General features: G+C 44.1%; 1 protein-coding gene across 3 annotated transcripts in view; it reads right to left on the minus strand.

Moving 5' to 3' along the window:
• LOC138784614 (glutamate decarboxylase 1-like) overlaps positions 1-20,867 on the minus strand; it is a 47,967-nt gene that overhangs the window by 23,752 nt on the left and 3,348 nt on the right. For all 3 annotated transcript variants that reach the window (XR_011361887.1, XM_069960238.1, XM_069960237.1), the window contains exons 2-7: positions 14,019-14,168; positions 12,350-12,592; positions 11,042-11,132; positions 10,722-10,834; positions 6,938-7,053; positions 5,750-5,829 (exon numbers count right to left, since the gene is read on the minus strand). Coding sequence is in view for 2 of the 3 variants with exons in the window: in XM_069960237.1 (XP_069816338.1) it covers positions 5,750-5,829; positions 6,938-7,053; positions 10,722-10,834; positions 11,042-11,132; positions 12,350-12,592; positions 14,019-14,168 (793 nt within the window). In the remaining variant the exon portion in view is untranslated. The remainder of the gene's footprint in view (positions 1-5,749; positions 5,830-6,937; positions 7,054-10,721; positions 10,835-11,041; positions 11,133-12,349; positions 12,593-14,018; positions 14,169-20,867) is intronic.

A 20,867-nucleotide genomic window follows, 5' to 3' on the forward strand; every position in this document is an offset into this window, starting at 1 on the left:
AATTTCACCAGTGTGAACAGATCCTGTGTTTTCAATCCACTCCTGGTTTTGGTTGCAATATGAGGACCACAATACTGACTGAAAACGGAAATTACTTACGGTAATGATGTTTCCCGGAGTACATGACAGCACCAACCAGAGAGAGAGGGACCCCGCCTCCCCAGGGACAGGAACCTGAAGAGATAAAAGAGCAGGCCCTCCTCTTCCTCCTCAGTGAATTTCCGAGACCAAAGAGAGCCTGAATTATTAGTTACAACAAACACTTATAACCATACCCGTATCACCAATTCCGACATTAACACCCTGTGAACACCCTAGTGCCAACAGAAGCCGAACAGAAAAGAAAAGAGAAGAAAAGGGTGGGTTATACCATGGTGCTGTCATGTACTCCGGGAAACATCATTACCGTAAGTAATTTCCGTTTTCCCCCTCGACATGACAGCACCAACCAGAGAGAATACCAGAGATGGAATTTTAGGGAGGGACCACCGCTTGTAACACCTTTCTCCCAAAAGCAAGCTCTGAGGCCGAAGAAAGATCTAACCGATAGTGACGAAAAAAAGTGTGCGGTGACGACCATACTGCCGCCTTGCAAATTTGATCCAGCGAGGCGTCTCCCCTTTCGGCCCAGGAGGTGGCCACTGCCCGAGTAGAGTGGGCCTTTACAGAGAGGAGGAGACAGACCAGCAGACGAGTAACACATACATACAGCCTGCCTAATCCACCTAGCTAGGGTCCCCCTAGACACCCTATCACCTCTATTAGGACCCGCAAACTGTATAAACAGGGAATTTGTCTTTCTAAACTGTTTTGTTATTTCTAAGTACTTAATCACTGTCCTCCTTACATCCAGCAAGTGAAATTCTTTTTCCCTATCATTCCTGGGATTATCACAGAAGGATGGGAGGATTATTTCTTGCGTTTGGTGGAAATTAGAAACTACCTTCGGTAAGAAAGAGGGGTCTGGTTTAAAAATAATCCTATCTGAAAGTATTTTTGTGTAAGGTTCTGAACTAGACAAGTGGACTATCTCGCAAACCCTTCTGGCTGAAGTAACTGCCACAAGCAAGGCTGTTTTCCACGTAAAATCTTAAGGGAAGCTTCCGACAATGGCTCAAAGGGCCCTTTAATTAAAGCATTTAGGACCGCATTTAGGTCCCATGGAGGAGTTCTATTCACTACCCTGGGACATATTTTTACTAAAGCTCTAAAAAAACGCATAATCCAAGGATGTCTGGCTAGCTGTTGATCATACAATGCCCCTAGCGCAGCCACCTGCACTTTCAGGGTTGCTGGTTTTAACCCTTTCTCCAACCCTTTCTGCAAGAAATCAAGAATCTTCGCTATATTTGGACTACTAAAATCTAACTGTCTTGTTCCCACAAAATTAAAGAAAGTTTTCCAGATTCTAAGATAAATTTTGCAGGTAATCGGCTTTCTGCTCAGCTGCAAGGTAGAAATTACGGAATCTGATAACCCCTTGCTCTTAAGAATCATCCTCTCAAGAGCCAAGCCGTCAAGTGTAGATGTTGTGCTTGTGGATGCAGAATCGGGCCCTGAGATAGTAGGTCTGGTATTTCTGGTAGCACCCACGGATCCGCAATTGACAAATCTCTGAGGGCTGAGAACCAGGCCCTGCGAGGCCAAAACGGGGCGATCAGAATGACTCTCGCCTGATCCTGTCTGATTTTTCTTAACACCCTTGGGAGAATGGCTATTGGCGGGAAGGCATACGCTAGATCCCACCCCCATGTCTGTGACAGGGCGTCCACCGCCATCGGCTTGTCCATGGGGGACAGTGAGTAGAACCGATCTATCTGTCGATTCTCCCTGGTTGCAAATAAATCCACCTCCGGACTTCCCCACAGACGTACAATCTTTTGGAAGATTTCTCGGCTCAACTTCCATTCTCCCTGTTTTAATCGATTTCTGCTTAAGTAGTCCGCCCTTATGTTTTGCGATCCCTTTAGATGGACAGCCGAGAGGCTTAGGAGATTTATTTCTGCAAAGGCAAAAATTTCATAAGACAGATTCAATAAACTCTTACTTCTTGTGGTACCCTGCCTGTTTATTATGGCAACCGCTGTGGAGTTGTCTGTAAGCACATTAATATTTGAGTTCTTAATATATCCCTCTGACATCTTAAGAGCCTCTCTAATTGCTGCCAACTCTCTAAAATTAGATGATCTTTCCTCAAAGGAACTATCCCATGATCCCTGAAAATCCAAACTACCTAAGTGGGCTCCCCAACCTGAGGGGCTGGCATCTGTAGTGATGACTAAAGGACATTTCCTGACCCAGGATAACCCCACCGAAAGATGCTCTGTCTTCAACCACCAGGATAAACTTTTCACAACCTCCTTTGTCAACACTATGGATCTGTCTAGCCCTCCCGGGGATCCGTCCCAAAGATCTAAGATATGTCTGAAGGGGCCTGGAGTGTGTCTGCGCCCATGGGACTGCTGGAATAGCTGCCGTAAATAACCCCAGCAAGGACATACCCCTTCTGATTGTGAGCCTAGGATTTCTTACTGCCAGCGACACTGTGGATTGTATTTTCTGGATCTTTTCTTCTGGCAGAAAAGACCTTTGAACAGAAGAATCTAAAACGATCCCCAGAAACTTTTTCCTTTGCGCTGGAGACAAAAAAGATTTTTCATAATTTACAATCCAGCCCAGCCTACCTAGGATGGCTAAAGTTCTATCTACTAGTGACTGTAATAACCCTGCTGATTCAGCCACCAACAAAAAATCGTCTAAATAAGGGATGAACAGACCTGGCCCTTCCCTGACATGCGCTGCCATCTCCGCCACGATTTTGGTGAACACCCTGGGCGCTATCGCTATGCCGAAGGGAAGAGCCTGGAACTGGAGGTGAAACAAAGAACCATTTATACATATAGCAATACGTAGGTACTTCTGAAATTGTGAGTGTATAGGGACATGTAAGTAGGCATCCTTTAAGTCAATAGATGCCATAAAACAACTTTTGCTAAGTAAATTAACCGTAGACTTGACCGTCTCCATCTTAAATTTTTGGTATCTTATTTAATGGTTTTAAATTAATAATAACTCTATAGGAGCCATCCGGTTTCTGGATCAAAAAAAGGCTAGAGTAGAAGCCATGACACCTTTCAGCCTCTGGCACTGGTACCAGGACATTTTTATTTATCAAAGAAATAACTTCCCCCTCTAAGGTCTTCCGACCTATTTCCCCCATGTGACTTCTTGTCACCAAAAACCGGGTAGGGGGTAATAACACAAAGTCAAAAATAACTCCTTCTCTAATATAACTGAGAACCCAACTGCTACCGCAGATCTTTTCCCATTCACTAAAAAAAAAAAAAAACTTCAATCTGCCTCCGACTTGCTCTGAATTATTGGCCGGCTGGCTTCTTCCCCATGTCCGATTTCTGGTTGAAGAGGTATCCCCTAGCTCTGGATGCCCCTCTTCCTCTTGATCTATCTGCAGCTCGACCCCGGAAGTTTTCCCTTCCTTGTACCCGAAAGGACTGGAACCTTCCTGGTTGAAAAGTAGAGGGAAACCCTTTCTTCCTGTCCCCTGCTTTTTCTAATAAATCTTCTAGCACTGAACCAAATAATGTATTTCCCTCACAGGGAATGTTACACAATTTTGTTTTGGCCACTGCATCTCCTGACCAATTCTTTAACCATATGGCCCTCCTGGCTGAATTGGACAGGGCTGCGGATCTTGCGGAAAACCGCAAGGCATCCGCAGACGCATCCGCTAAAAAGGATGTTGATTTTTTTAGCCTGGGCAAGGATGCTAACAGATCTTCTCTAGACTCACCAGACTGCAGCCCTTCCTCCAACTGTGCCAACCATAATAACATAGCCCTAGCTACACAAGTGCTTGCTACACTCGGCTTAAAGGACTCTGTTGTGGCTTCCCAAGCTCTCCTTAAGAACCCCTCCGCTTTTTTGTCCATTGGGTCCTTCAAGGTGCCCAGATCTTCAAACGGGAGAGTTCCCTTCTTTGAGACTTTGGCAATGGCCACATCTATTTTTGGGGGATGGACCCACCCTGGATTTTCTGAGTCGTTAAAAGGGTATTTCCTTTTTACCGCTCTGGGCACAAACCCCTTTCTATCAGGCTTGGACCATTCCCTCTTATTAAGGGCTGAGATGCTTCTATGGACTGGAAAGACTATTTTCTTTTTCTCCTCCAGCCCCCCAAACATGATATCTTGGATTGACTTAGGCGCTACTTGTTCCTCCAGCTGCATAGTAGCTCGGACCTCTTTAACTAAAAAGTCCACATCCTCTAAGGGGCACAATGGCTTCCCTCCAGCATCTTCCTCTGGCACATTAGCTTCCTCTATTTCAGAGGTATTATTTTCTGCCCCATCCGCCTCCTGATCAGAATAACCCGCACCTGCATGCGAGGGGCCCGCAGCCTCCACAACCAGAGGGGCTGCCACAGGTGGGACCACTTTTAGAGAGTTCTGGATTTCCGTTTTAATCAACTCCCTAAAAATAGGAAAACACAAAAAGCCACCTTAGCTATGTGCTGACCTTTCACCAGTAATATGCTGGGCAACAACAGAGGAATCACTCACTTCATGGATGCTAGCAAGGTAGACATATTAGGGACTTCTGCTGACACCATCTTGCTCACACAGGAGTCACATGTAGGACGATCCAAATCAGCCGGCAACCTGACTTTACAGATCCTACATTCTTTCTTAGTAGATTTTGAGGACCTCTTAACCTCCTCCTCCTAAGAAAACATCATATTGTCAGCTCCCTGAGAGATTTTTTGTCTTACCTCCAAGTGACCCTCAGCCCTCTGGTACCCTGGATTTTTCTGCCGTCCGTTCAGATTCCTTTCTTTCACTCATCGCTGCGTCCAGTGACCGGCCTTCTCACCCCCAACCGCGTGCGCCACACTCGCCTTTATGACACCACGAGCGCTCCTCACTGAAGAGCCTCCGGCATCCGGCGCTCTTCCGGCGTGTGACGCGGCTTCCGGAACTTCCAGACGCGTCACTTCCGGAAGTTCCGGTACTAGGCCCCAATCCTCCGGCGCGCCACCGCGCTTCCCCGGAGCTCCGTACTGCGTCCGGCCTGACTGGGAATCGATCCCGATGTCTCCTCAGTCTCCGGGGTGAGTAGGACTTAGGCCGAACTACGGCCTCTAGAGCATCCCCCTCAGCTTACAGCCCCAGGGAATAGAGGGAGCTCCGGTCTCCTACTTTTCTTCAGGCTTCCCGCAGGGACAGGAAACCACTGAGGAGGAAGAGGAGGGCCTGCTCTTTTATCTCTTCAGGTTCCTGTCCCTGGGGAGGCGGGGTCCCTCTCTCTCTGGTTGGTGCTGTCATGTCGAGGGGGAAATATACGTAGTTTGAACCCAGCCTAATGCTGCGTTTACACAGGCAGATTTATCTGACCAATTTTGGAAGCCAAAGTCAGGAATGGACTTGAAAAGACAGGAAATCTCAGTCTTTCCTTTATGACCTGCACCCCGTTTATAGTCTGTTCCTGTCTTTGGCTTCAAAAATCTGTCAGATAATCTCTGTAAACGCACCATTACTCATTATTTACACATCATGTGACAGTCAGGAGAGGACAGAGCTTAGTGTGGTCTTCTCCTGAGAGATTAGGCTCTGAATGTTTAATGTGTCAAAGCATAAACAGGGGGGGAGCAACACACACGTACGTACATGTGAGATCACAGCCTGAGGACTGGTAAATATTTTGTTTTCAGTGAACAATGACTTGAACTCACCTTTCATCACATCTAACTGCAATTACATTTTCTACTCCAATACCAAGTACAGCAGATGCTTTCTGGAAAGAATAGTGACTCTACAGAAGCAATGAAATAAGTATAAACTGAATAATTCCAGACAAGTGTCGACGTGAGTGCTTCCCCACCCCCACCAAATTTCATTTCAGCATTAAGGAATTTATAGCTTTTTAAAATCGGCACTGTCATGGGGCTTCCTACCCACACCACAACTTTCCCTTGTCACAGAGACATGTCAAGTTTTGACCAGTCAGGGTCTGAGCGGTCAGACTGCGACCGATCAGAAGAACGAGCCAGAAGTTACACATTCAATTCTGGTTATCCTATAGACTTACATTATGCAGCCAGGAGAAAAAGACTTCACCTAGCTTGTTTTCCTGATAAGTTACTGTCTGTACACTCGGGCCTAATCAATCAAAACTTTTGACATGTAAAAAAAGTTTTCCTTCATTATAGGCAGTTTTAAAAACACAGCTCTATGGAGATATTATTTGTGTTTTTTTTTTTTAATGGACTACTTTGGGGTAAACTACATGTCAGAATCACAAAATAAGCTGAATAGTACCAGTGGTAATTGTTTTTTGTTTGTTAGTTTTTCCTTTAAGAAATTAAGCCCCTATTACACGGAGACTCCTCGTTCCTCGCTTGCTGCCGCCGCCACTGCACGCAAGCTCAGGGGAGGCCGCAGGGGCTGCTCGGGTGATCGCTAGATCGTACGGGCAGCGGCGGTCTGCTGCAGCTGCTCCTGTTCCACAGAGCGATGGCAGAAGATGGCTGCTATCTAAAATACTTGTAGAATATGGAAGTAAATGGCATGACAGTCAATTGCCATAATATTCAACAAAATCTGTGTCCTGTTAAAGGGGTTATCCAGCACTACAAAAACAAGGCTACTTTTCCCCTCTTGTCTCCAGTTCAGGTGTGGTTTGCAATTAAGCTCCATTTACTTGAATCGAACCGGGTTTGAAACCCACCCAAACTGGAGAGAAGAGAGAGGGGAAAGTGGCAATGTTTTTGTAGCGCTGGATAACCCCTTTAAGAGCCCAAGGGGGTGGGCCTTCAATGAACCTCCCCCCCCCCAGCATGCAAAGTGTATGGGCCCGAACCTGCTACCCCCCCTGCTTCTAATATAAATATTGTTCCTGGGTGATCAGGATTGCTACATACATGTTCTGAAGTGAAGAGAACAATCCTTGGTAGCGCAGCCATTCCTTTTGTTTTCACGATAGGAAAAAATTTGTATCGAGCTACAAGAACACTATACAAGTTTGATATAGTACCACCTAAGGAAAGAAGAAGAAGAACACATTAAGCAACCGTTTAAACAGGAATGTCTGTTTAGACAGCATTGTTGTAAGATCATTTTAAGTATAATGCATCCTTAATGAACAAACTCCAATTCAGATTTTATTCAATGTTTGAGTGGGAGGTCTGCTTTCTGTGGATAGAAGCCCCTTATGGAGGCAGTTGTCCCAACCAGAGTGTGCAACATTTGATTGGTGGTGGCTGCTGTAGGCTTTATCCATGTTTCCAGGACTCCCAAGGGCTGCATACAATGCTGCACATCTTGTTTGGATGAATCTGAGCGTGCACAGAGTTTTCTCAACTCTAGTAGACACACGTTAACCCTTGAGCCACAGTGGCTACTGACTGGCAGCCACAGTATTAAAAAGGGGGTATTACAGTTAGGGAACAGTTCAATTAAATAAAATCATAGCTGTCAGTTGCAACTGTAGCGCAAGGGTTGATAGGGTTCGCTTGTGCCTGGAGTTGAGCAAACTTTAAGCATGCTTGTGTTTAACCAAACAAGAGCATGCATCATTTCATTCGCCGCCATAGGCTGTATCCATGTTTCGCAGGACTCCCTAGGGCTGCTTAACTTCAGCAGCCACCTCTAATCTAATGCATCACTCTGGTTTGGACAAACGCGAGCCTGTGCAAAGTTTCCTTAACTCTAGAAGTCCAGTGACCTTTGATAGTTATTTTGTTTTTTTTTGTTCTGTCCAGACTGATGTAATAAAGATATGTAATAAAGATATGTTCCGAGTGTGAGGGCCAGCTCTTTTTTGCCAGCTCCTTTTGTTTTACGCTTTTAGGCACAGGAGTTCACAGGGGACTCCCCTTGGAACCCATAGATAACCCCACAATGCAGCTGCAGGATTCAGAGGGTTGCCATTGCAGCTGGAGGTCAGATTTGTGCCTCAAGGACTGCCATGTACGGATACCTCCGAGGCGAAGCCTCACTGATTTTTATGCCACTGGGGGGTCCACTAACTGTTACCCTGACTAATTCCAAAAATAGAAGTGGAGCTGCAACACGAATACTAGGCGCAACTGTATATACCATAGGAATGCTCAAGATAGCAAGCACTGTATTCCTCTATTTGTCAGACTGAGAATTTGAAAGTGGAAATGCACATACAAAACCACTGATGTCAACTTCACATATACAGGGACCTCTAATTGACCAAGAACTAGAAGCCATCTATGAAATTGAAATGTTGAAAGTCTTCATGAAAATTTGGGCTCTACAAAACGCTCCATCTGTCCACATTTTTTCGAAGTCTACAAAATTGTGGATTATTTCACAAATTGCTAAATACATGGGCCAAAAAAAAAAAAAATAATAATCCTTGGAGGGGCTAAACGCAAAGAAGTTTAAATCATCATAACTGATTCTGCAAAGGTGGTGGGCAGGAAAGTTAGACAATCTACACAATCACACACTATAGACGTTTTTAATTATATACACATATGGCTCCCTGTCCCCTATTTACATGGTGCCTATCTATGACATGCGAGTTTATTTGTTTTAAACAAACGTGGCTAAGGTTGGGTTCACACTGCGTTTTTGCAATCCGTTCAACATATCCATTTCAATAGTAGTCAACACTACTTTTGTGTCTGTTGAAACCCCCCCACCACACACACACACACACACACACACACACACACACACAGCACCATTTTTAATAATGGAAGTCAATGGAAAAATGGATGACACACAATTGCATCTGTTTTTTCATCCGTTTCCTCCATAAAACGTATACATTAAACGGACTGCAAAAATGCAGTTTTAACCCAGCCTTAGGTAAAAAAAAAAAAAAATACACACGCATTCTCAAGGAGTTTTCTGTATTTTCATGACTATGAAAACTGTAGACTTACACTAAAGGCATCAAAACTATGAATTAACACATGTGGAATTATATACTTAACAAAAAAAAGTGTGAAACTGAAAATATGTCTTGTATTCTAGGTTCTTCAAAGTAGTCACCTTTTGCTTTGATTACTGCTTTGCACACTCTTGGCATTCCCTTGATGAGCTTCAAGAGGTAGTCAACAGAAATTGTCTTCCAACAATCTTGGAGTTACCAGAGATACTTAGCACTTGGTGGCCCTTTTGCCTTCACTCTGTCATTGTCCTGTTGAAAAATTAATGATGGTCCAACTAAACGCAAACCGGATGGAATAGCATGCTGCTGCAAGATGCTGTGGTAGCCATGCTGGTTCAGTATGCCTTCAATTTTGAATAAATCCCCAACAGTGTCACCGGCAAAGCGCCCCCACACCATTACACTTCCTGCTCCATGCTGGCAACCAGGCATGTAGAGTCCATCCGTTCACCTTTTCTGCGTCGCACAAAGACACAGTGGTTGGAACCAAAGATCTCAAATTTGGACTAATCAGACTGAAGCACAAATTTCCACTGGTCTAGTGACCATTCCTTGTGTTCTTTATCCCAAACAAGTCTCTTCTGCTTGTTGCCTGTCCTTAGCAGTAGTTCCTAGCAGCTATTTTACCATGAAGGCCTGCTGCACACAGTCTCCTCTTACCAGTTGTTGTAGAGATGTTTCTGCTGCTAGAACTCTGTGTGGCATGGACCTGGTCTCTAATCTGAGCTGCTGTTAACCTGCGATTTCTGAGGCTGGTGACTCAGATGAACATATCCTCCGCAGCAGAGGTGACTCTTGGTCTTCCTTTCCTGGGGCGGTCCTCATGTGAGCCAGCTTCTTTATAGCACTTGATGGTTTTTGCAACTGCACGTGGACACTTTCAGTTTTCCCAATTTTTCGGACTGACTGACCTTCATTTCTTAAAGTAATGATGGCCACTCGTTTTTCTTTACTTCGTTGCTTTTTTCTTGCCATAATACAAATTCTAGCAGTCTATTCTATAGGACTATCAGCTGTGTATACACCAGACCTCTGCACAACACAATGGATGGTCCCAACCCCATTTAGAAGGCAAGAAATCCCACTTATCAAACCTGACAGGTCACACCTGTGAAGTGAAAACCATTTTCGGTGACTCCTTGAAGCTAGAATGCCAAGAGTGTGCAAAGCAGTAATCAAAGCAAAAAAAAAGTGGCTACTTTGAAGAACCTAGAATATAAAAGACATATTTTCAGTTGTTCACACTTTTTTTAAGTATATAATTCATAGTTTTGATGCCTTCAGTGTGAATCGACAATTTTCAGAGTAATGAAAATACAGAAAACTCTTAATTTAGAAGGTGTGTCCAAACTTTTGGTCTGTACTGTACTAATATATATATATATATATATATATAACACACAATTTTACAAATCTAGGGGTAATTTTTACAGCATAACCAGCTTCATACAGTGCCTAGCTACAAAGGGCATTTGTGACTCAGGGGACACATCTGGCTCCATGGTACATAGCTGACTGCAATAGGGCATACCTAGCAGAAAGGGAACATATCTGGCTCCAGGGCTGTCAGTGACTCAGGAGCCTGTGAAGTGGAATTTGGCAGCTAATTACATAAATAGACAGTGACTATGCATCCATTACATCCTTTGAGGTACTCTGCTGGAGCATTTCTTTGTCTCAAAGAGGTTGGTCCCAAACTGCTTTACTAGTTTTTCCCTCAGCAGGCTTAAAGTCTAATTCTCAGCTGTACGAAGATCTCTAAGGCTTAAACTTACCAGGAGAGAATATACCATCAGCTTCAAGTTCTCCCCAGTCAAGCAACTCATGCATTTTCTTAATCAATAAACCTTCCATAATAATGAACACTGGTGCAATTTCATATGTAAACCTACATGTGGTAGAAGGGAAAAAAGTCAATAGTCAATCATAAAGTCCTAAGTGTTACAGTATGCTAACAGCATCTTTGGCCACGGCAATCAGCTTCCATGCAAAATAGACTGAACTAGCTATAGGACGATCAGCCTTCCTATGGCTAGCTCAGTCTATTTTGCCTGCAAGCCTTTTAATAACTTGTAAGGACGATCAAGAGACCTACATGTTAGTGTTTGCTGTTGCGGTCAGCCATTCACCAGCAAGTCCAACCATGTCAAGGCCACTGGAAAGTTGATTGAAATATCGAGGGTGGGCTGAAATGTAAGTAGTTTTTTATTTTTTGTTTTTTTTTTTGGGGGGGGGGGGGGAGAAATAAAGTGTTAAATATAATATGACAAGGAGATATTGGCTATAAAATGTTGTGCTTTATCTTTATATTTCAAATAAATTACAATGGCTGTACGACTACGCCTAGACAGATATTACTACAAAGAGGCAATTGGTAAACAACTCATGTCTGGGTGTGAAATACTTAAATTTTTTAATTTAAAAAAAATGGATGTTAGATTTTTAGAACAAATTTAACAAAGTTGAGCTGCGCTCAAGGGGCCATGACTTAAATGATCTTGTGTACTAAATGTGTGTCAACATTTTGGCAGACATCTGACAAAAAAGAAAAAAGCTGAAAATTCTATGTTTGCATTTTCTAGAGATGAGCAAACTTTACAGTAACAAAGCAAAGCACTTTATTATCTCTGCAATCTGTTTATTAGCCGGCTGCCTTTTAACTCATTGACACTCCATGCAGCTCCTCACCGAGTGCTGGGAAAAGCTTGATCCAGTCCAAGGAAACTAGGAAAAGTATCCTTGTACAGGATCCAGCTTTTCCCAACACCTGAGGAGAAGTGACACTGAGCGGCAGTCAGTTAAAAGGCAGCTAGCTGATAAGCAGATTGCAGAGATAATAAACTGCTTTGCCATTACTGTAAAGTTTGCTCACCTGTAGCATTGTCCCTTAAAATACTAACTTTGATGTAGGCAGGTTAGAACAGCACATTAAATGCTGCTCTATATGATTAATCCCCCCTTAGTCTTAAAGTGCCTTTACACAGAGATTTATCTGACAGATTTTTGAAGCCAAAGCCAGGAACAGACTATCAATGGAGAAAATGTCAGTCTTTGCTTTATGACATGTTCTGGCTTTGGCTTTAAATGTCTGTCAGATAAATCTGTGTAAAGCATCCCTTAGACAGTTTTTTTTTTTTATACAGCATCAATAAAACATGGAGTATGGCATTAGATACAACAAAACTGTACCCCTTCTTATAAATACATTGACAAGTGATTAGACACTGCTATAACCAAGGTCTTTCACTACTTTATTCTAAGACAGAGCATTATAAACCTGGTAACACATGCCATTTAAATTGGCATGCCAGGTAGTGCCTTGAGTTCACAACTACCTGCAATGAATGAAGAATTTTTATTGAAGCGGTATGTCAATGAGGTTGGGGGTTTAGAAAGTATATACCTGTTTTAACACCATATTTTAGAGCATCTCTGCAGTCACCAAGAATCTGTTCCAGAGGCTCAGGCTGGTCCGTTAATTCGAGGTTAAATCCTTCCAAACCTTCCAGTAACTGATGAGGATGATGGAAATCTAGAACTTTGCTTTTCCCATCAAATGTTTTGCTTATGTAGTTGAAGAGAATGTCAAAAACTTCTAATAGAAAACCTTCAGTATAGTTTTCTCCATTTCTTGCAGGCAATAAGTCTGTTAATAGATAAACAGTACTCAAAACCGTTTGTAATGTCATTTCAGATTACCAAATCAAACAAAACCCTTTAACGCAATTACAATACATGAGGCACTCATAATATAGAAGTGCACTGTACATTCAATATATATTTCAACCAGTGCCAGACTGGGACCAAAATTTAGCCCTAGTGTGGTAGGCCAGTTGGTATTTGCCTGACAGCTCAGCCAGAGATGGTATTGTCGTGACACCAGTGCTTGTCCAGCACACAGGTAAGATGGTGGTACTTGCTTTGTCTTTGTGGCTGGCTGTAACCACCAAATGGTTGGTGACCTGCCGGCTCTATTGGGTCCCTTGGGCTCTTTTCATGGTAGTCCTGAGTGGCAACTCGCCCACCTGGACTATCAGTACCACCATCCACAGAAAGGGGGGCGGGAGAGAATAACCGAAGGTGTACAGTCTGTGTGTATGGGTGCTGGTGCGTATAAAGTAGGATGGAGTCCCAGTGATATAAAAATAGAACAGCTTTACTAGTCTTTCAGCAATACAATACACTTCAGTAAAATAGTTAACTCTTGCGCTTGAGGAGCTTAGAGAAGTGGAGTAGAGGAGAGGTAATTGTAGTGGAGCTTGTAAAGTTGAGTAGAGCAGAGGAGAAGGGTTTGTCGAAGGAGTCCTGATCCAGTGTAGCAATGTACTCTGCCAGAACTTTAGAAAATACTCTGTAGTGAGACGTTTACTTGTGCCAGTGTTTACACTGTCTGACCACCTTGTGCCCTACAGTGTTGAGTTACCCATCCTAACAGGGTGAAACAAGCCCCAGCTGTGGTTATCTGGCTGAAGCTAAGTTTCCGGGGGTGTCCTAGTTACCTGTAGACCTTCCTTTGGTAGCATTGTCCTATCCAGGCTAGTTCCTCTTGTACTTATGATACTGCCCTGCGTTTTTAAGACTGGGTCAGGGTGTGGGTTAGGTTATTTCTGGACTCTTCTCCCTTTGAGCGTTTAGCACTGCATAGTAGATGTAGTACAAGTACTGAAAGAACCAGTTGTCTCTAGCTGCATATGCACACTTGGTGTCTTAGACTACACTCACTTTGGCCCCGAACAAGGGTCCTGGCATAAGCCAGGCCCTGGCTTGGCTGCAGAAGGGACACTTGCTCTGTCTGTATGTCTCCCATGAGAATCAAGATAAGACTGAACTGTACTTCCCCCACCAAGTAACTCCTCCTACAGGGGCCTAGAGAACTTTCCTGTGAGTGGTGGGGGTGAGTGTGTGCAAAAGAAAGAGGGAAATATATAGTTCAAAAGTAGAAGGCACCCCCCCCCCCCCCCACACACACACACACACTGACTCACAATTACACTATGTAGATACTGAATGATTACACTTTAGAAAGCTTGAGTTGCGCTCATCTCTTGACAAAACCAATCTTAGCACCTTACCTGAAGCAAATACATTAGAAAGGTCAGAAAACTTATGCTCAAGGCTTTTGGTCTCCTCTTTTATTTTAGTTTTGAGATCATTAATGAGCTTCTCTCTCAGTGGCTTGCCTTGACTATATTCGTCACCTTGACACATCTGATGGACATTACCTGTAGGAAGAAAATTTAAGACATTTACAAGACTTTTATCCCATCAGCTGCTTGTCACCAGTACAGCAGCAAAACTACCTGGTAACCAGCTACTGCAGCAACAAGTAACCATGTTTTCCAGTCATAAACATATGTTGAAAATTCACACTAAACCAATTAAGTGCCCAAAGTGGCGCACCACAGGTAAAACAAGCGAATAAATATAATATAGGTCCCCTTACCAATAGGTCTGAGAGTTTCTGGTGCTCAGGCAAGAGTGAAATTTTATCTGATGGCCAAGCAAGATTGCAAGGCCCCACCGTATTGACACCATCTTTGCCACAAAGGTATGACAATGCTTTTTATTGATATCCATCAAGCAATGTGCCAGTTTTTTTGTGATACACCAGTTTTTGTAAACAAGCCGTTCATAGAGGATTTTGTGTCACTTTTGCACACTTCCTAGGATGCTAATCCTGTTGCTACTCTTTTTTCCCCCCTCTTTACAGCATGTAAGAAAGCAATTACATCTTCATTTTCCAGGCTTAAGACCTGTTGATGCTCCCAAAAAGTGATCTTTTGGGCTTCCTTGGAAAAAGTCATGGGGAGAATTTATCAAGGGCTTGGCACCTATTTTTATGTGAATAATTTGATTTTTTTACCCATTTTTGGTTGAAGTTCTATTTATGAACCACTATTTCACTGGCAAATATTTTAAAGGTGCAATTTTTTTTTAACCCCTTAAGGACCGGGCCAATTTCGTTTTTTGCGTTTTCGTTTTTCCCTCCTTGTGCTTAAAATGCCATAGCACTTGCATTTTTCACCTAGAAACCCACATGAGCCCTTCTTTTTTGCAGCACTAATTGTACTTCGCAATGACAGGCTGAATTTTTTCATAAAGTACACTACAAAACCAGAAAAAAAAAAAAAATGTTAGGTGAAATTGAAAAAAAAAAAAAAAACACATTTTGTTTATTTGGGGGGGTATTTGTTTTTAAGTCGTTCGCCCTGGGGTTAAACTGACTTGTTATATGTGTCCGTCAAGTCGTTACGATTACAACAATATGAAACATGTATAACTTTTATATTATCTGATGGCCTGTAAAAAATTCAAACCATTGTTAACAAAATATGTTGTTTCTTAAAAATCGCTCCATTCCCATGCTTATAGCGCTTTTATCCTTTTGTCTATGGGGCTGTGTGAGGTGTCATTTTTTGCGCCATTATATGCACCTTCTATTGGTACCTTGATTGCGCATATGGGACTTTTTGATCGCTTTTTATTTAATTTTTTCTGGATTTGATGCAAAAATGCGCAATTTTGCACTTGGGATTTTTTTTACGCTTACGCTGTTTACCGTGCAAGATCAAGAATGTAATAAATTAATAGTTTGGGCGATTACGCACACGGCGATACCAAACATGTTTATTTATAACATGGGAAAAGGGCGGTACGCACACGGCGATACCAAACATGTTTATTTATAACATGGGAAAAGGGCGGTGATTCAAACTTATTAGGGGAGGGGGCTTTTTATTAATAACACCTTTCTTTTACCCTTATACTAGAAGCCACCTTGGGGGACTTCTAGTATAAGTACACTGATCTCTCATTGAGATCTATGCAGCATAGATCAATGAGATAGGCACTGGATTGCTTCCGGCTGCTGCAGCCGGAAGCAATTGAGTGCCAAGTCGGGATCAGCGCCATTACGGCGCAGACACCCAGCCGGTAAAGGTGTGTGGATCGTTCCTCCGGGACAAGAGCCACTGCATGGCTAGGGCCTCCCCTAGAGGGATATCTGGCTAGTCCTGTGTTTCCAGACTCTTTATGCACATTTCATAGGGGGCAATACACCTAGGTAAGAGTGAAACTGTGCTGAGAACTTTTACTAGCAGCCTACATTTTCATCTTTAGCTGGTCTCCCTAAGATCAGTGATTGTTTTACTGTGGTGGTCTACTAGGCATTGCTCCCACCTAACCAGAATCTAACTCATCACTGATTAGAGACAGCACCCCGAAACAGTCATCTTTGGAAGGATACCTGAAGATTTGAGACTACCTTTGCTTGAAAAATTAGCAGTTCTTCTGAACGACAAAATGAGCCTTGAGGTACACTTAGAGCATTGCCTTAAACAATTGTAGTGTCCCAGTAAAGGTGTGCTCCTAAGTCTTATGCCACCTGGTTAAAGGTAACTATCAGGTGTCACACTCTGGGATGATGGGTGCCTTTTTGCATCACCACCACTTGGTGTCTCACTCTCCCCTGTTTATTTGTCAAAGCACAGCTGAAGGATAAAGGGTTAACTACTGTGTTCTGCTGTTCACTGTTTTACCAATCACTACAACTACACTTCCTCTTTTCTTCTATGCTGTCCCCACCAATTGAGGTTAGGCCCATAACCCCTATTTAAGGCTAGTTAGTTCCTGGTGGGAAGTCTTTTTGGTCTGGTCTAGTCAATAGTTGAGTTGGAGTGAGACTGAGATACAGCTACAGATTTCTTCTCTGAGAGACTAAGCACAAGATGCACTGCTAAACGCAAAGGTGGGGTAACTGTCACCTGGGTCAACCTTGCCTTTGCCTGGGATCTTTCTTTCCAAGTCAGGACAATCTACAGTAGGACAAAGAGCATAAGCTGAAGTAGCATACTGTAAACTGCTCAACTTTTACACAAGGTCTTTAGAGAGGGCTCTAAAATTTATCATTGCTTGCCACTCTTTGTCCTATGTAAATAAAGTTGTGTACAGCCAGCATGAGAAAAGAAAACTGAAAGCACAGATACGCATTTACATCTGCTCTGCTTTCGATCCAGGATCTAAATCTCCCATCCTCTGGCTGTAACACTTCCAGAATTATTGACAGCCAGAGGAGGCGGTCCCTGAAGATACAGCCAGAAGACCTGGGTGCTGAACCACACGCAGGGCAGAAGTATATACTGCTGCTTGTGATCTTTAAAGAGAATCTGTCACTAGGTTTATGCTTCCTTAAATGAGGGCAGCATGAACTAGTGAAATACTGATCAGATTGGTGTATAACTTACATCCCTCTGTTCAGCCATTCTCCTAATATACAGGAAAATAGGATTCTTGCCACCCCCCCCCCCCCCATCCCCCCCATCATCCAGCTACTGATTGACAGGTGACTGCCTATACACAGCATAGATAGATGACTGCAGCTGGTGGGCGGAGTTTTCTACTCATGAATAATGAGGACTACTGGGCTCATGCACATAATGGAGAGGACTACTTATTATAGTGCTTGAAAAGCACTATATTGTAATCCATATTCTTCTTCTTCCAGCCATTTTTCTGCGCGTAATACAGCCCGAACCGCTTTGTGCACACACTCCGTTCAAACTGCGTTTCGAAACCCTCGGCGGTGTGTGGTGTGCTATTTTTCGTTTCGATCGGATTTGTCGTTTAAGAAATTTACGTTAAACGACCCCAAATTTCCCATAGAAAATAATGGCCCATTGCAAATAATGGCCACACTCTAACCGCTGACAGCCAATCACAGCACATATAGCTGAAATATAGCAGCCAATAGGAACTCTAAGGTCTCGTCATGCAATGTATCACACCATCCACAGTCACATGTCCACTATTGGCCAATAGAAGATGTAATATATGGAAGGTCCTTAACGATTTTGTCTCCCCGACATGAGTAAGATTGTCATGGTAACCGAGCAATGATCTTTACCATTATAAGTACTCAGATCGCTCTTAAAGGGACGCAAGTCTCTCTTAAAGGGACGGGACCCAAGTCGCTCTTAAAGGGGCGGGATCCAAGTCGCTCTTAAAGGGGCGGGACCCAAGTTGCTCTTAAAGGGGCGGGACCCAAGTTGCTCTTAAAGGGGCGGGACCCAAGTTGCTCTTAAACGGACAGGACACGCCAAAAAGGTATGGGACCCATGTCGCTCTTAAAGAGACCCATGTCGCTAGAGCTACCCGGGTCCCTTCAAGAGCGACCTGGGTCCCTTCAAGAGCGACCTGGGTCCCTTCAAGAGCGACCTGGGTCCCTTCAAGAGCGACCTGGGTCCCTTCAAGAGCGACCTGGGTCCCTTCAAGAGCGACCTGGGTCCCTTCAAGAGCGACCTGGGTCCCTTCAAGAGCGAAGGGACCCACGTCGCTCTTAAAGTGACCCAGGTCGCTCCTAAAGGGACCCATGTCGCTCTTAAAGGGACGGCACCAAGGATTAAAGTTTCTCTTAAAAGGAAGTCACTGGTAAAGAAGCGCTCTTTTCAAGCACTATGTATTTCCCTGGAAATGCAAATCTAGTTGTCTGTGTTATTCAGGAGGATCTCTCTGAATCAGCTACACAGAACTACAGTAAGTGATAATTCATTCTGTTTAGCGTCTCAGTCACTATTTTATGCTACCCTTAGATAGGACAACATAAACCTACTGGCTGTCTCTTTAAGCTGACAGCACAGATATATACATATCTGTGCTGTCAGTTTTTTTTTTTTACAATATTTTATTGAAGTTATACATAAAGTGATAAGAACAATTTTTTTTGTGTGCTGTCAGTTTGATAGGCTGCACAAACGATACAAGTGCTGTGTAAAGGCCTTGCAAAGAAGCACCGATCTCGCTGATCTGCGTTCGTTTGTGACCCCCGCGGCAAATAAATTGTGGCATTTAAAAAGGACCATTAGCCTTAAAGGTGTTTTCATATCATAAAAACTTTCTACATACATGTCTGATCGTGTGGTTCCATCTGCTGGGAACCCACCCTCCACAACATGGAATTATCCTGCATTTTAAAAAATTTTGCAACAAATATATTGAAAATAGCAAAGAGCCTATGCTTATCTCCATGCTCCCCCATGTTCTTTTGCGGTGTCTCCAGTGTCCCCTGCTGTTTGGAGCCACCACATCTGAGACGAATTAGCCACAGAAATGACAGCCGCTTAGCCAGTCACTGGCAACATACCTGTCTAGTCACAGTCAGTGATTGGCTGAGCAGTGGCTGCGACCAGCAGGGAACACAAGAAACACTGCAGAAGAACACCAGGGGAGTGTGGAGAGACAAGCGTATGCTCTGTTATTTTCTATACGTCAGATAACCATTTAAGCATGCTGGGGCGATCATCTGCCCAATTAGGCAGATATCGCCCCATGTAATAAAGACAGTCAGCTGATCTTAGTCTTGTTTTACATACTGAAAGACAATGTTCCCGCAATGTACTAACAAGCTCAGACAACAGCCATTGTTGTCAAACATCTGGAATTAATGATCATGAACATTAATTCTGGCGGTCTGACAACTGCCATTGTCTAAGCTTATCAATTCGTTGTGAGAACATAGCCTAAAGCTGTATACTTGCCTGTCCACACTCCCCAGTGTCCTCCTGCCTGTTCCCTGCTGACCGGAGCCATCTCTGAAGCTTTTACACCTGTCTCTGATATAACAAACCACAGCACTGTCCCTGTAACCGAGCGTCGATCTAGCAGATCTTCACTTGCTTACTACGTTAAAGCGGGCCACGTAATACTGCCCTTGGAAGCTTATCAGGCAAGAGTAAAAACACCAGGTATTTCCTTCACTGCAATGATCTATTTAAGTGGTATCCAGGTCTTTACACGTAACTATTATCATGCGAGTTTGCGCGATAACGATTGAATTCGAATGATAATCGTACGTGTAAACGCAGCAAACGATCAAACGACGAACGAGAAATCGTTCGTTTTGATCTTTCAACATATCAAATCGTCATTCGTAAAAAAATTGCCGATCGTTCCGTGTAAACAGTCGTGGCGCGATAGTCCGGCCGTCCGGCCACCCGGCACGCCCCCCGCCCCCCCCCCCCCGCTCATCCGCAGCCCCCTGCGCCGGCTTGATCGCAACCCCCGCCGCCGCTCCGATCGTCCCCGTCGCGAGCATACGTTACCTGCTCCGCGTAGCAGGTCTTCTGACATCCCCAGCTCCGCTCTTCAGTGCGCCGATTGAAATTCCCAGCTCCCCTCTCCAGCCAAACAGCTCCTCTTCAGCCAGCCAATCAGTGCTCCTCTTCAGCACCAATTGGCTGAAGAGGAGCCGTTTGAAATTCCCGGATCCCCTCTTCAGCCAATCAGTGCACTGAAGAGCGGAGCCGGGGATGTCGGAAGACCTGCTACGCGGAGCAGGTGAAGTATGGTCGCAGCGGGGGCGATCGGAGCGGCGGGGGGGGGGGGTGGCGATTGGAGTGGCGATCGGAATGGCGCTGCGAGCGGGGGGCCGGACTGCGGGCGCGCGATCGCAAAATTATTTTTCCGTGCGATATATCGTACCGTCTAAACGCTGATCGTTATGAAAAAAAAAATCGTTACTCCGACATTGTTAATTGTACGATCGGGCCAATTATCGTTTCGTGTAAACGCAGCATTAGTCTTATACTTAAGTCTCCCCAGATGATGATGATGACCATCATCATCTATGGTGTAAATACACTATGTAAATGACAACAAGTTACACAGCACATTTAAAAAAAACATTTCTTGTGTTACGTATGTACGTACGTCCAGGGCAGCCTCCCCACGATCCCAGCTGCCTCCGATTACCGGCTGCAGATGATCCATGGTGGTATAGTGGGGAGATCGCTCCTCCGGGACGTTGTCCCGGAGGAGAAATCTCCTTGTCTGATGCCGGCCGGGGACCGCTACAAGATGGCGCCGTCCCCGACTCGGCACTCGTTTGAAAGCAAACGAGTGCCAATCTCATTGATCTTTGCTGTATA

The sequence above is a fragment of the Dendropsophus ebraccatus genome, chromosome 2 (assembly GCF_027789765.1).
Source record: "Dendropsophus ebraccatus isolate aDenEbr1 chromosome 2, aDenEbr1.pat, whole genome shotgun sequence".
NCBI classification, from domain to species: Eukaryota; Metazoa; Chordata; class Amphibia; order Anura; family Hylidae; genus Dendropsophus; species Dendropsophus ebraccatus.